The sequence below is a fragment of the Tympanuchus pallidicinctus genome, unplaced genomic scaffold (genome assembly GCF_026119805.1).
Source record: "Tympanuchus pallidicinctus isolate F22 unplaced genomic scaffold, pur_lepc_1.0 scaffold12, whole genome shotgun sequence".
Classification (NCBI taxonomy): domain Eukaryota; kingdom Metazoa; phylum Chordata; class Aves; order Galliformes; family Phasianidae; genus Tympanuchus; species Tympanuchus pallidicinctus.
This window is the reverse complement of record NW_026294637.1, coordinates 2989966-3006746: the sequence shown is the minus strand read 5'-3', so window position 1 is coordinate 3006746 and position 16781 is coordinate 2989966. Positions and strand designations below refer to the sequence as shown.

Sequence of the window (16781 nt, the reverse complement as noted above, 5' to 3'; positions counted from 1 at the left end):
ATTTTCCTGCCAACCTGTGGATTCTTCAGCAATTTCTTTAATGCAGGTTAGTGCAATTCTGTGGTATGCTGAAACTGTTTCTGCGTTTCACGAAAGGAGGGCTGTCTACCAAGGCACTAAACTTTCCTTAATCTTTCATTATTTCTGGGGTCCTCCTCTACTGAGGTGGTTCTCACTCTTTATTTTGCCACGTGCTGTTTTAATTGTGACTCCATTAGTTTGTACGTTTGGTTTTGTTTTTTTTTCCCTTGGTCCTTTCTTTAAATCTTAAATTCTCTGGATGTACTGGGTTACCTTTGCAGCTGTATTCTCAACTCTGTCTTCCCTGCCCTATTATTTTGGTAGGGTGTCTATCTCATTGTGTTATCTGAATGTGGTTGCAGGAGGTCCATGTTAGAATGCTCATCCCTGTTTTGTGATGGCACCTTTGCATTTTCAGACCATTGTTAAACTAAACTAGCTTAAAGTTGATATTGTGACTTTAGCTTGCTTGTATGGATGAGGAAATGGCAAAGAATTCAATACCAGAGCTGTTGCAGTCATTTCAATAGATGCATGGGCATACTGAAAATGTCAGCTTGATGCAAGTCTTTCATGCAGGCAGCATCTCTTTTTACCAGCTGGAAAACTTATTAGGAATGTGCCTCAAACTTGCACGCTGCAGTTTATATTCTTTACCATCCACCAGACAGCATCTGCAGTTGTGAGAATGGTAACAAGGCAGGCACCTTTCTGTCAGTAATTAGTTGCTACATGGGAAAAATCGGTTGGTTTAGAAGTCTGGGGGATTAAGTAAATTGGTTTAGTTATTTTATGCTTCTAAAGTCATAAATTAGGTGAAGATTTTGTCCTGTGTCGGGGCTGGGGGAGTATCTGTCTGATCACTTGTATTCTGCACTAACTTTTCTCTTGACTCCTTCCATACGTGGTTGCTTACATTCTTGTAAAATCTAAGATTTTTGTAAAAACTATAAATTCAGAACAGATTGATCATTTATAAAAACAAACTTTATCAAGATAATCTAAAATAACATATATCCTACACGCTTTGGAAATCCTGCAGACCACAGAGAAACATTTTACCTAATACAGTATTACACCCTAAAAACAATACAATCCTGCCAGACCACAAAACATCCGCAATTTGGGACAGCAGATGTTTCTACACATGCTTCTTTTTAAGACCAAGCAGCAACACAAGGGAAACTTAAAAAAAATAAAAAATAAAATAAAAAAAAAAAAAAGTTGAACATTGAGAAAGAAATGTAATATTACAGAGCTGGACGAAAACTGGATGGACAGAGAGATTTGGGTAATTAGCCTGAGAGTGCTAGAAAGATGTTGAAAACTATTTGTCAAATGGAAACATATGTATATGAAAGAAAAGTTCTTTTTTTGTTTGTGTAATTCTTTCATAAATATAATTTAGCTTTTTCTTTACAATAGCGTTTGGTGCAAGAGTTGGTTTGAAGTACAAAAAATCCTGTCTTGCTGTGCTTGAAAAGAATAACATTCAATCATTTGATTATTTGTTTGCAGCACTGGTTTACCCCCATGCCTTCTAATTGTTTCTTAATTTTATTTTAACTTCAGCTGATCCCACGGTTAAGGACTTAATTGGAGGCTTCACTGCTCTGCATTACGCAGCCATGCACGGCCGAGCGAGGATCGCGCGCTTGATGTTGGAATCGGAATATAGGAGTGACATTATTAATGCAAAAAGCAACGACGGTTGGACTCCCCTCCATGTAGCAGCCCACTACGGCAGAGACTCGTTTGTCCGGCTCCTGTTGGAGTTCAAGGCTGAGGTTGATCCGCTCAGTGATAAAGGTACTACCCCGCTTCAGCTGGCCATTATCCGCGAGAGGTCAAGCTGCGTGAAAATCCTGCTGGATCACAATGCCAACATCGACATTCAGAATGGTTTCCTGTTACGCTACGCTGTGATCAAAAGCAATCATTCGTACTGCCGAATGTTCCTTCAGCGAGGGGCGGACACAAACTTGGGGCGCTTGGAGGACGGACAGACGCCCTTACACTTGTCTGCTCTTAGAGATGATGTGCTTTGTGCACAAATGTTGTATAATTACGGAGCAGACACTAACACAAGGAACTATGAAGGACAGACCCCACTGGCTGTTTCAATAAGTATTTCTGGAAGTAGCCGACCCTGTCTGGATTTCTTACAAGAAGTGACAAGTATGTATGTAAGAAAAGTTAATCCCTGGGCACGGTGTCCTCTAAAACCTTCTTTGAATTTAGCCCAGGAGAAAAATGCTTTCTCTCTGCCCCTTGATGAAACGCACTATAAAGTTTCTGGGAAGGTAAAGGGATTCTGGTACTGGGAATCTCATACTTGACAAAGGTGCTGATGTGAAGTATATTTCATTTGAACTAGTTTTGTTTAAGTATCAACAGGAAGCATTAAGTTTTTTTTTTATAAAAAAAAAACAACTGTAAAATCTAGTTTAATTTATGGCCTTTAGAGTAGGATGTTTCCTGCTTTTTGGCTTTATGGGGGTCCTCTGCTGGGGGAGCGCACCGCAAATGCTCGGCAGTCGTTGGCTTTGTCCTCTGGCAGCACAGTGCGGGCAGGGAAGAGCTTTGCTGCGTTTTGCTCTCCTACGTTCCTTCTCCCTCTCACCTCCAGCAAACAGCAAAACGCCGCAGCTTATTCCTGCACGCTGAGGGGATTCGTGTTGCTGTGTGTGGGGCTTTGATTTTGTTGCTGTCTCCAAAAGATGAAAGATTTGAACTCGTCGTTACTTCTGATGTTTAAACTGAGAGTGTTTGCATCAGTTTTGCTTATTGGGTCTTTTGGTGCTAGACATCTGCAAGCTTTCCTACTCTTCCATTCAGCATGCAATGTTGTAATGGTGTTTTTTATAACTGTAGTATTAGCTAAAAGCGCTTAGGAATTGCTTATTAACAATTAGCAGTTTACTAGCTCAAGCAGGATGGCTCGATAAATTATCATCCGGCTAGGATGATCTTTACACCAGTGGGAAGTGTGGGGCATTTCATGTATCTCTTTTTTTTTTTTTTTTTTTTTTCCCCTTATGGTTCCTCTTATTTCTTTCTTTATGGTGGTTTTGGTTGAGAACTGAGCACACCGTGTTTTCTGAAGGTCAGTGTGGGCTGGGGTGAATCAGCTGAGATCTGTTCCCACTAACTGACACGGAGAATCGTTTGGAGTTTCATTTTAGTCTTCCTGATGTGCTGTTTTTGCATCTGTCTTGAAATACGAAGAGAATTTTTGGGGGAAGGTGGAAGTTGACAAAGTCAAGTAGTCACTTCTATTTTTTTATTACTTTTCTTGACCCCTTTTCATACTTGTTTCCTCTTGCTTTTACTTCTGGGAGCCTCTTACGGTAGCACGGTCAGGGTTGTTAATAGATGATAGAATATCCAGATTTGCTTTTCTTGCTTTAAAAACATAATAATAATAATAACACTTAGGAGGTATCCATAAGCACAAAATTTTAGATCTGCTTCAGTTTCTCGTTGTTGCTCCCAAAGCTGGAAATCACTCGGGTAATTTCAGCTGAAGTTGCAGACTCTGTACCTTAAGGGTTTACTTTCTCATTTCATTGAAGTGAGGCTAAGTTCTGCTACAAAAAAGAGCAGCTTAATTTTGTGGCCAGCATAACAGCCCTGGAACTCTTCCAATTCTGTGCTGATGGAAGGAGATCTGGGAAAGCGGGGAGGACGAGTGCTGACAAAAACACTTCAGCTTTGTGCTTCTGAGCAAAATGATTATGAATATGTGTTTACAAACAGCTATAAACAGACTGCGCTGCCCTTATTATAAATCTCCAAACACTGTCTTCCACTGTTTTCATGAATAATCACTGCAATAAGACAGTGTAGGAGAGAGGAAATAAGTAGAAAGGAGCTGGGGCTTTGGAGCGGCGTTCCCAGTTAGATCGGCCCGCACACAGGGAACTGCTGAGCTCCGGCCCTGCAGCACTTCAGGAAGGATCTTGTTTCTCCATCCATTGCAATATGTATTTACTCAGAAAAAAATTACACATATTACAGTAGTATTTGGGCAGAGTTCATACTGTAACTTGCAGCTGGTAGCAGTACCTGGCTCTTACAGGAATGTGTTGGTTGTTTACTTGGCCATCGTACTGCAGAGTTTTACATGCTGATATAGAAATCCACAGCTGTATGTTCTATATGTGTGCCCAGAGTTCTGAGGAATGTCTCTGACAGTAAAACAGGAACTAGTTCCTAGTTGCATTAGGTCTAATTATTTAAGATTTCTTGAGCTTACAGATAATGCATTCAAACTCTGAAAGCATCACACTGATGTGTGTCTTCTAATGAAAGCAGTTGCATGCTTCAGAGAAAAGGAATATTATTTAGCAGTCTATGTATACAGTGTAAGTTACTGTGTTTTTATTTTTTTATCCTCAAAAAACATTTTTACAGTTGGATCTACCAAAAGTGTGATTGTTGTTTGTTTTGGTAGATCCCATAAAGGTTAGTTATGGCATCCTGTAGCCTGGCTCCCTATCTGTGCACAGCAGGTAGGAAAGCACAGTCTCAGGCACCCTTATATTGGTTCTTGGTAGCCCGTAGGAGGATTGGGCATCTTTGGGTTTTGTTTTTTGATGCTGGAGGTCTGATATTCTTCCCGGCTTTAGGCAGAGACTCCTTTACTCTGTTGCTCTGTAGTTGTATCTCAATATTTAAGCATAAATGTCAAAGTTGAGAGCAATGGAGTTTTTTAAAGTGAGTCTGCTGTTGGTCTGATGTACAAACAGTTGCTCGTATCTCCTTTTTTCTTACTCTTTGTTTAAAAAATAAGTCTCTTTTTCGGGGGAAAAAAAAAATTGAGGATGAAAACTGCTGAATATTTTTATCACCTTTCTTTTTCCTATTTTTTTTCCTTTTATTTTCTATTTTCTGTATTCCAAAAGGTTGTGTTAGTGCCTGCCATGGTGTCTGAGATCCATCTGATAAAGAGTGTTTTTTGGATATATTTCAGTTGTACCAAACCAGTCCCTGCCTTGTTACGAGCGTTAAGCTTGGAATGCTCTAATGCAAAATCAAGAGATGCATTTACTTAATACTAAATGAAAACTTGAAGGAGTGCATGTATATGGTAAATAGAAATCTGTTTATTTATTATTATTTTTTTGTTGTGTATGCATTAGCTTTGTGTATGTGCATTGATGGGCCAAGGTGGGATATCGATGGTGAAGGGGATTTGTGAGTATTAAAACTTAAGAAGAGGATGCTGGAGGCAGGGTTAAAAAAAAAACATCAGCATTAGGGGAAATAAATAAATCTTACAGACTGAGTTTTAGGCACTAGAAATTCGGTTCTGATCTCAAAAAGGAAGGGAAAAAGCGTGAAGCTTTCCTCAGTTCCCGTAGTGCTCATGTAAGGTAATGGCTGCTGGGATGAGGCGGCGGAGGAGCGGCTGCGGTGCCGCGCGGGCTGCATCAGCCTCAACAGTGGAGCATGGCAAGTATGGTAACACGATCAGGGAGCTGATTGCAGGCCTGGAACAGAATCTAAGGCTCACCAAATGAAGGGAATTACAGATACTTCATCTGCATTCTGTTTTGTTTTCCAAAGGCTGAGTTATACTGGCTTTGAATAGGGAGCGTCATTTTCCAGTCTAGAAAATCTGTGTAGCACTGCGAGCATGCAGAAAACTCAGACAAAAGTCCTGCTAAGGAGATCTTCTTTGTCTTTATCTCTTTGCTAAACAAATATAACTGTCACTTGAGTTGGGTCTGTAATAAATAATGTTTGAGAAACAATTTTCACACATTGCAGGTAACTGTTTCTTAAAGACCAGTATAGTTCTTTATAAACTTGATAAAAACATAAACATAGAACTTTATAAAAACATGGCCCAAGTCCTTGTCTAGAGAAAAGGGGAGTAAATTTCCAATAATCATTTAAATCTCGAGTTAGAATTTCCTAGTGTGATATTTCAGAACGTAATTGCTAACTCAGACTGCAGTTAAAGCCAGCCTTTACTTTTCAGGCTCCTTGTCTCCAAAAATAGATGAACAGAATTGAAACTCTTACTGAGACTGCTATGGAAATTCATCTAAGACTAAATTTAAAGATTAAATATGAAATATTTAAAACAAAATGATGCAAATCTATAGTTTACTGTATTAAAAGTCTTACTACTAAATACACCTGTTATGCTCAGCATTGAGCTTTCTGGCATTCTGCTCTTCCAAGTATAAATTTTCAGTCCCCAAAGCACTCCTCCTTGGTACGTATTTTCTGTATCAGAAACAGTGAAAGTTAACACACATCTAAGAATTATTATGAGTTATTTTTTCAAAGAGCACTGAATGTCCATTAAAGCCCTGCTGTTCTAATAGGGACATACAGACCACAAAACTGAAGTGCAGAAAGCCCCTCTGATGTTTAGTTAAAACAACAAATTACAAGGTGTCTTTGTCACGTTGTTGCTACTAGTCAAATAATATGTTCACTTTCTCACTGAAGACTTTGTCTTCCAGTCATTCCAGAAATACAGTCCTGCATGTTATATTCATATATTTCAGGCCTGTAGATTTGTGATACTTGTTTGGTTGTTGTTTTTTTTTTTTTGTTTTTCTTTTTTCTGGCATTTTCCTCTTAGTTACATAGCTGTTGTTTTGTAGATTGGTGAGTGTGTGTGTGTGTGTGGGGGGGGGGGGGTTGTTTTTTGTTATTTGAACACAGGAAACTGCATCTCCTGTGCTGTTACAGATCTCCCGTTACAAGGACTGGCTGAATTCCTGCTCAGTTCAGTGGCCAGTTGCTGGGTGATTGCATCCCTGCAGTATGATCCTGTTGGCTTATGCATCCTCGTCTGTGCATTCCCTGAGTGATGGTGTGTTAGACTGTGCTACTGCCTCTTGGAGTGTGAATTTCCAGGAGATAAGATCAATTTTTAATTTGTTTGTATCTTTCCTACCTTCCTTTGCCCCCCCAACTCTGGCAGCCCCAAAAGCTCAACCCAATGCTATTGCTAAGAGATGGACCCAGCAGTTAGCTGCAGGTATAAATACTTACCATCGAAATCTCAATGAACTCAGCTGCCACCAGCTATATATATACATTGGCTTTCAGCTTTCTTTGGTGTTTCACAAATCTTTAAGTTTCATTTGTAGCTAAAAAGAAACTACCGAATGGCTTCTTGCTGCTGCTTTCAGCCTTTCACAATTCCCCGGCGAGGCAGAGGCTCTGTTTGAGAAATTCCATTGTAAGCTTTCTGGGGAGATGTGTTTAATATTGCAGAGAAAACCATGGGCATCTTCCAAAATACAAAACTGATGTTCCTGTTCACTTGTGAACTTCTTCAGAAACTGCCTACATGCTGCAAACCAGTGACACCATTTGCTTTTAAAAGCGCTTCTCTCTTTTTTTCTTTTTTTTAGTAGGTGGAACAAAAGATCAGGAAGGATTTCCAGCAACCTCTACGTGTGTAATTGCAGTTACTCCTGAGCATTCTCTTGGCTCTGTCTGTGACTTTGCTTTGTGCAGGTGCAGGATCTTCGGTGGAGTATGGCAGGAATTCTCCTTCTCTACTCTCACAGTGCTTTTGCTTAAAACCTTGTGACAGTCTGTAATAATTAGTGTTGTCAGAGGAGTTGGTCTGTATTCAAGGACTGGTAGGACATAGTACCTGTCAGGTGACTTAGCATGTTGTTTCCTGGAGGGCACGTCTGCCTAGGACGAATGGACTGGCACAGTTCTCAGCTGTGGAGCTGCTGTTATGCTGACATAGGTTCTTTGCAGAGGGAGCAAATCCTAAACAGAACTTTGGTATAGGGAGCAAATTCCAGCCTGAACTTCTGCTAAATGCGTTGGGTGAATATTCCTGTGCTGTGTGTGGCTGAGGTCAGTGGTGTGTGCTATACAGGAGGATGGAGGACTGTATCCAAGGGGTATGCAGTTACAAGCATACATGACAAAGGACTGTTGGTGTTCATTGAAGAAGCCTAACATTTTCTGGTTCTTGTGTTTTTTTTTTTTCTCTTACACCTGAACCCACAGATATGACTTCTTCAGATCACTACTGCCAGCAAAGCTTCTGCTACAGGCTGTTGGTATTGATGGATAAGTAGTAAGATAGGTTCTGGTTGCATACTTCTAATTAATGCTGCGAAGATTTATGTAAGATAAAAGTTGACGGGACACTATTCATAAAAATAAAATCTTCCCCTTAAGTTTGATGTACCAAGTGATATTTGTGGTTGTGCATGGAGTGGGAGCAGGTGAGCCAGGTTCTGATATAGAAGAGACAGTGCTGTGTGTTCCCTGCTATTGCACGTCCTCATTGCAGAGCTGTCAGTGCTCCTCTATTTACAGTGCACGTCCTAAAGAAAAGAAAGAAAAAAGCTTGGCTGATTTATCATGTAGGATGTATGGAAAAAGAAAACAGCGCAGAAAAGAAAAACTGGGAACTCGATTTTTATTTTTTTTGTTGAGAGCTGTAAAGCTCACTGTTTACCTTGTCCCTTCCAACTCTTGGAAGTAACGCACACAGATGTTAGGCAAACTGTTTGTGCTCGGTAAAGCAAGAGGCCCAAGTTTAGCTGTATTGAAATGGAGCTTGCTGTGAAATTACTTGAGGATGTAATGGACACAGCCATGAGCAGAGCTGGGGCTTGCCTGGAGGCCAGCTCTGTTGGGAACGGATTGTCTGCAGAATGCCTCGGGACTGCGGGAGGAGGGGAATAAAGCACAGAGTGGGAATTCACAACTAACTGTAATGTGTGCTTTTTTTTTTTTCCCCTCTTGTTTTTTCCAGACGAGGCTAATCTATTAATGACATCAGCTTTTTTAAGCAAATAATTATTTAAGGGAAAAAAGAAATCAACAAGAAGCTGGAATGTTGAGTACCTGAGTGAACACCTGAGTTAGGACAGTTTTTACATCCTGAAGCCTGCTGTCTGTAGAGAGAGTAAAGCTGAAAATCGAGACCTCTTTATTTTATAATTCTAAGTTTTGTGTTTCTTGTGCTTCAAAGAAACTTCTTTAATATTTGGGAAACTACACAAGTGTGGTGGTGGGGATTTCTGCTTCCCATTGCAGCACACGGTACAGGCAGTGCAGCAAAGAAACTATATATCTCTCCTTACGTAATTAATACTCTTAATTTATTTGCTTATCACCATGAAGCTTGCAAAATAAATCCTCTGAAGTATCAAACTGGTTTCTGTGAATTCCGTAGCAAACTTCCAGCTCCCAGCAGCTGCAGGTGTTGGCTTGTGTAACAGCCCAGCACAGCCCTGCCTGCTATGGGCCAGCAGCACCGCTGGGCTCAGGGTGTCCTTTTGACACTGGATCAGGATTTTTAATTTTTTTTTGTTTTAACATGATGGGAAACGGAACTGGTTTTATGTAACTGTTCTGCTTGACAGTGGTAATTAGGTCAATCTTACCTCTTGCATTTTTGTTTCTTCCTTTAATTCTTTTTTTAGCTTATTTGCCTCAGCAGCTTTCCAAACTTACGATGCGGGCTATAATCAGAATTACTGCTTTCTAATCACTTTTAAACAAGCTTTATTCATCACTTAACTTGCCTTACTTTGCCAAATTACTAATAACATTTTTCATTTGCCAAACTAAGGTTCACTGACATTGGTCAGTAATCCTTTATTTTTTTTCTCGTTTTCATTCAGATGCAACCAAGAATGAGTAAGTGTTCTAGACACCGTTTCTAATAAATCACAAATGCATTAATAACCCTGGAATTTGCAAGGCATGACCTAAGACACCAACAGCCACTAGATGCAGCAACTGGTGCTTAACACTGGAAATGTCCATTGTTAACACATTCCCAGGAAATATTTTAGGCTTATTGGGGGAAAATGTCATATGTTTGATAATCGGGTCTTTTTGAGTTAGCTGATAACAAATTTCTTCTGGGTATTTTGTCTGTCCTGTTTTCCTGTCAAGTAACCCACAGGATATTAATTAAAAGGCATTAATTTCTGAAAGCAGAAATCATTGTCTTATAGCTGTTTTGTGTATCCTCATTTGGAAAACAAGGCTTTGTAGTCCTTCTTAGCCTCTGGCTCTGCTGTTTGCAGTTAAATTGTGAAGAGGTGCATCTTTTTTGAGTCCTGTTTGCATTCACATTTAAAGCATTAGAACTATTTCTTTATCATAATTAGGATCCCTCTGCTTTGTTTCTTACAGCAAACAACATATCTTTCCCTGAAGTGGAGCATTCGGTTGTTGTCTAGATAGTCCAAATCCATTCCTTGCAGTGGGAAGAGAATTTGCTAAGAAAAAAAAACAACACCAGGGGAGCAAAGTAATTGCTGACCTGTATTTGAAGCCATGGCTGAAGTATATAATTAAAAATACTTATATTTAGATACTGTGGTGATAAGTGTGGTGAAAGTATTATAAACTGATATGAAGGGAAACTCCAATTTTCATGCTCTGTAATTTCAAATCTGATTACTTTAAAAATGGACCAAGACTATTTTCCTGCATTACTTCTGCTAGCTTACCTCAGATAATTTTAGTGCTTAGGATAAATCCAAGTGTATACCTGTCCATCAGCCTGTTTCTATAGAAAAACCCACACAGAGTAGTGGGGGGAAAAACAAAAAAAAGAAAGGGGAACTGGCTATAAGGGGTAACTGAAACCAAGTACCGAATGCCCAAAGTAGAAAACAGGAAATAGTTTCGTAATCTCTTTACTCTGTGCTTAGCAAGAGCATCTAATAAACTTGTAATGTCAAAGTCTATTGAGCCAGGGCTGCATTGGAGCTGACTGCCAGCACTGTCCTGGTGGAAGGCAGCTCTGCCCTGCAGCCCTCCTTTTGAATAGGGCTGAGGAGCTTGTGGCCAAGTTGCTTTGTTAATGCACTTTTGGTGTCTCTCAGAGAAGCAGGCGTTCAAACAGCTCAGTGCAATTGCCATATGTTTCTTTGCCAAAGCAGTACTGGGTTACTTTTGGGTTGGTGATGGGTTATTTTGCTACTGACACCATTGTACCAAGCACTCTGCATCGGACCATTGCAGGGTGCAGTAGCTGCGTAACTACTTTTGCAGGTCATGATGCAGCCAATAATCAATTATTTGTTACTGGGGTGACTTCAAAATGAATAGAGTAGAATGAAGAAGGCAGGCAATGAGCATTGGATTGGCTCCTGGTGGGGAAATTTTTAATTAGAGTAAAAGTTTAATTAGAGTCAATGTCTTCAGCTTTGAAAGAGACACCGAGCATGAGTGGAGGACGGGGTGATATGGAGATATATAAAGCTATGACTGCCACAAGAACTATTATTCATCACTTCTTTTGCAACTGGAAGAATGCAAGGCACTCGGCAACACAATCAGGAAGCAGATCTAAAATAAATAAAAGCACTTTGTAGTTTTCCAGCCGATGCCTCGTTACATTGTGAAATGTGTTGCCACAGGATGTTTTGGATACTAAAAATGTGAATGGGTTCAAAAAATATTAGACAGATGTACAGGGGGCACAGCAACTGCAGGCCTGGATCTTGAGGAGCCTTGCTGCAGGAAGGCTGTGTGCTGAAAGCTGGAGGGGTGTATTGGGACAGGGTTTCTCAACGGCTGTTGTTCTGCTCTTATTTTTTCTTTCCTTTCTTGGATCCATTGCTGGGTACAATTGGGATGCGAGGCTAGATTAACTTTTCCTACGTTATGGTGCATAGAGGATTGTTTTTCAAGGTGGGAACCAGTTGTTTTGGAAAACCCTTGCTAGAAATCAGCGTGATGTCTGTAAAGCTTGTCTGCTGTGGATTGTGGTTAACTCGTTTTCATCCCTTTTTGCTTGATGGGGCTATGGCTGTGCGAAGCCTAAAGGCTTTGTCTTTTCATTAGAAGGGAAAAAAGCAATCTTCAGCTCTGCCACGCGATCCTCAAATAACTTTGGTAAGCCTTGGTCTCCTAGGGGGCTGCCTCTTCCCACTGCAGATGGCATACAAGTTCATGTCTGAACGTTTGAAAAGAAGCAAGACTGTGTTTTATTTTTTCCCAGGTGACACAAGGATAGAAAAAAATGCACAAAAATTGAACAGATTAGTTCTGCTGTTCTGCAGGCCCTTGACTGTATGCTGCTGCCCCGGGGGAATCCTCACGTGGGTTGAGTCTCTTTACACTGACATCAGTAAAATTACGTGTGTGTAAATGGCAGTGTTTTCAGGATTCATCCCTTGATTTCACTGAATAATTATCCATTAGAAAGGCACTAATTTCCACTTCTTACTGTAACTTTTCCCTTTCCTCTGCCCGTGCTGTTTCCTTCTTCCTCTCAGAAGACAGCAGTTCTGTTATTTTACTGAGTAAATTATTTCTTAAAGCATGTTTAAAATCATTTTACTTTTGTGTTCCTTTTCTCTTTTCAGGACAGCCCAGAAACTTGCAAGATCTATGCCGAATTAAAATCCGACAGTGTATAGGCCTTCAAAACCTAAAACTACTTGATGAACTACCCATTGCCAAGGTTATGAAAGACTACTTAAAACACAAATTCGATGATATCTGATATCCATGAAGAGAAGAACTCTGAGCAAGATTAGTTATATTCCAGATACTGAAAGAGGCTTGTTGCCTTGCACAAAGTATATCCTATGCAAATTCTGATTTTTCTGTGAAGTCAGAAGGCAGGTATACACTTCCTTGGGTTTTTTTTATGCCACATGCTAGAAGGTCTTAATTTTTGGTTTCTTGGTCCAAGTTTACAAGGTCCAAGCTTTCTATACGATGTTACATTTTAGAATTTGCTGTTGGGTTTTCAGTTGTTTGTTTTCACATTCGGTGTGCAGACTTGCAGTGGAGGTGGAATGTGGCCTAACGACGGAGGGGATTGCTTTGAATTGGCATGCTGAGCAGAGGTTTGATAGAAGTCTGGAAATCAAGGTGCCAGTCCTGCAAAAGATACCCATAGACCTCTGGAGACCTGTGGTCTGTTGGGGCTTTTTGTCTCTACCAGGGTGGATGTTTTTGCAGGGTAGGGGAAGAGTTGATAATCAAAATGTAATTGGGTACTGTATGAGAATAATTTGGAAATTTAAAAAGTAACAATATCACTCATAATATCACTCTATTCAATTCAAGCGTCTTTTTATTTTGCCCTCTTCCTCTTTCTTATGGTTCAGATGCCTATCAAATTCAGCCCTCTTTGCTGACGTTCCCTGTAGAGTGGGCAGCTCTTTTTGTCTCATCCTAACAGTGATGGAACACTATGAAGAGGCACAGCCTCTTTATTTTTCACATTAACTTTAAAAAAATCTAGACTTTTGAAGCCAATGTATTGTTTCTCATACAGTGCCTCCTGTGCAATAATCTTTCTGATGTATTTTCCCTTTATTGTCATTTTTTGTTTTAATTCCTTCCCCCTCTATTCCTCATCTAGTCTCAGTGCATTATTTGTGAGAATAGGAACTGCTGCCTCACTGCAGTGTTAACAGGACATGACTGAGATGATGGTGGCAGTTGCTGTTCGTTATAAATCCCTGAATTTCATGAATGTATAACCTGCTTTATTTCACATTCGGTTGGAATTTTATCTGTGGGTTCTCAGCCAAATTACATCCATTTTAAAAAAGTAGGAAAGAAATTGGCCAAGCCCTTCATTTTGAAGGCATTGATTGAGTTCTGTTGTTGTTATTGCTCTGAAATTCGATTTATTTCAGCTTAGAGAGTGGGAAGTGCATGTAAGTGGTGTTCGGCTTATATGCACACAGACAGGAAAGCACCCTCTTCGTACTGGAAGTTTAAATTCTGCAAACATCAAGTGATTTTTTAGTAATCTAAAAGCAGCAACTGAAAGGAGTACTGAAATTTGGCTACTGGATGTGTTCTTCATGCTAGGTATTAAAAAGATCTGTTAAAGAGTTTTTGTTTCTGATCATAACAATTGAAATTCTTGCTATCAAAGAAAGATTGGGCCAAAATTTGAAGTTGTTTCACTCTCTTTATGCTCAAGAGATTACGGAGTGGTCATATGCCAGTGTCTTCTCCTTTTGCCATCCCACTGACTCCAGAAGAGCCCCTCTAATGTCAGGAGTGTTTTGTACCCATTATACCAATGGAAGTGGGGAGATGGAAGGAACTGATGGTGGCTTTTAATTTTAACAGTCACTTTCAAAATATTTAGTATTAAAAATACTTTAAAAAAAAAAAAAAAAAAGAAGAAAGAAAGAAAAAAGGCAGAAGCGGGTTTAGTCACATTGTTTCTCTGCTGGTTCATTTTAATACCTTGTAACCCTGGGTTGCAGTTCCTGAAGCTGGAACCTTTCCACTGGTAGTGGATGCAGCAGAGCTGTGGCTGCGAGAAGGCTTCTCCATCCCTGCTGTGCCCAATGGCTGCATCAGGCTTCCAAACCATAAGTGATTTTGGAGATTTGTGGCTCAGAGGATTGGTGATGGGATGTAGAACCTCTTGATTTCCAGCTTGCACCAGTTCCAGTGTAGCAGCACGTGAACTCCAGGTTAATGTGAGCACTGGGAGCGCCCATGGCTGATCCCACAACTGCATCACCTGAGCCTTGGCCACCAGTAGGGCTTGCTGGGACTCCAGCCAGGTGATGTGTGAGGGCAGAGCGTGTGGCTGGGGTGTGCATGTGAGTGTGTGACTGCCCATAGCTGTGGTGGAAGCAGGACTGGTCAGCCCTTAAGGTCTAAAGGCTCTGCAGAACTGAGACATGATGAAAACTAAGAACTGGCAGGTTTGAAGCATGAATTTTCTTTTGTAACACAAGATCAGAACCTTAAAACTGCTTCTTGTTTTTTTTAAATACTTAGTATTGTACACTACACTTGTAAGTTGGTCTAAACCAATATCTTTTCCCACTGAATTTTTACAGTAATATTTTCTAAGGTAATCTAGAGTATATTTTAGTTGCAATCTATATTAAGGCAAATTATTTGTTCTGTTTGTTGCTGTGATTGAAGAAAATTATGGAAGACTTGTTGGTAACAAGAATGCTATTTAATGAAGAAATGTGTAATTCCATTATTTATTGTTTGAGGTTTGTTTTTTGGTTATTTAAGTAACTGACATCTAAAGGGAACACATACATTTCAGGCCAGTAAAAAGCCTTTAGTTTAAATTCATTTTCATCCTCTCTCCTTTCCCTTCCCCACGGCGGAGGGAAGCCCTCAGCATTTCTTATATGCCAAGCCATCTCTTGCAGCTGGTTTCTCTGACCTCAATTCAGCAAAGTGCTGCAGCACGTGTATCTCTGAGCCTGCTGATAGTCCTGGTTGCTATCTGAAGTTATACGTGTGCTCAGTGAAGTAGGGTTACTCGTCGTTAATCCTACCCAAATTTCATGTGGAATCTGGTCTTTTTTTATGATTTAAATTATGGTGCACAAATACTTTGAAGAACTAAATGTGCTTTGTTTTTCATTTGGACTGGAATGTGGAAAGAGAAGTGCATAATACAGATTTGTTATGTAGCCTAGCTCCATTACCGTAAAATTCACAGTTGAACACTTTTAATAAACCTTAAAAAATTGGCAAGTACACCAAAGAATCAATATGAGTAAAAGACTCTGATCGTTAACAAACTGCAAACCTCATCCTTTAAAACAAAGTGGAAAGTTTTTGTAAATATTTGTTTATAAATGTACAGCAGAGTAAGAGTGTTTTTTTAGATTATTTAATTACCATATTTCTAAACTATTTACATTATAGACAATACTTGTTAGTTTGAAAAGCTCTTGTGTGTTTTTTTGTTGGGTTTTTTTTTTTTTTTCCTTGTGGATTTGTTTCTGGCTCTTTGGGTTTCGTTTTTTAAATTCATTATCACTCATGCTTGGAATAACTTTGGCTTCCTTTGGGATAGCGTGGAAAATTCTTCTTTTCTGGCTCTAGTTGGCTATAGTAGGAGAACACATCTGGACAAACTCATCAGAGAAACACCCTGAGGCAAAAGAGAATATGTAGCATGTTTACTAAGGAAGACCTGGATAGGTGAAAAATTTGGGATCCCAACTTTCTCAGTTAAATCTGTCCAGGGCCCACAGTGATGTTGTGATGAGCAACTTGCACCCTGCCCACAAGTCTGGCTTCCATGCAACTCTGTGTTACCAATGCCATGATGTATTTTGTTCTTCCTTTGCAATGTAAGCTTTTGCTTTTGGATCGACTCAGATTTAAAAGAAAAGAAAAAAAAATTTGGATCTGGTTTAAAACCTTCTTTTCATTTATGTTCTGTTGATTTCCAATGTAATGTTTTAATAACATGATACCACTTTACACATCTCCTCTCAATGTTTGTCCGTCTCTTCTACTCCTTTTACCGTCTCCTGTGCATGTGATGTTGCCAGTGCACTGGGTGGGTATTGCAGTTTGCCCTCAGTAGCAGTTCAAATGTCTCATGCAATAGAATGTGCCTTCTACCAGGGAATAAGAGCATAAAACTCACTGCACACTAGAGCTGGGCTTCAGAAGGGAGAAGGATCTGCTCTCACTGTGAATCGTGTTTGGGTTTTCCCTGCTCTGATTCCAGTGTAACCACTTCAGGGTTTTCCAAAAGTTCTGCCTTTTCTCCCAAAGTTCACGAGCTGGCTAAAATGCAGAAATTGCCCGTACAGAGGTCATGTTTTACAGATGAATCTGGTTTGTGTCCGTTTACTAATAAAAAGTTGAGTCAGGGGATGTATGTTCCTGGCACACAAATGGGAACTGGAAGCAATTGGCTTCAGTCATGAGTGATGTACAAGCCAAAGTTGCAGCAAGGTTTTGAACGGGGAAAAAAAAAAAATAGAAAAAAAAAAAACAAACCCAAAACCTGAAGAAGGAGCAGAGTAGAT

General features: G+C 39.9%; 1 protein-coding gene across 10 annotated transcripts in view; it reads left to right on the top strand.

Moving 5' to 3' along the window:
- Positions 1-16239, top strand: part of ASB7 (ankyrin repeat and SOCS box containing 7) — a 30755-nt gene extending 14516 nt beyond the window's left edge. For all 10 annotated transcript variants that reach the window (XM_052671907.1, XM_052671906.1, XM_052671908.1 and 7 more), the window contains 2 exons: positions 1594-2199; positions 12363-16239. In XM_052671907.1, the coding sequence (XP_052527867.1) occupies positions 1594-2199; positions 12363-12502 (746 nt within the window). In that variant the 3' untranslated portion in view covers positions 12503-16239. The remainder of the gene's footprint in view (positions 1-1593; positions 2200-12362) is intronic.
- The last annotated feature ends 542 nt before the right edge of the window (positions 16240-16781 follow it).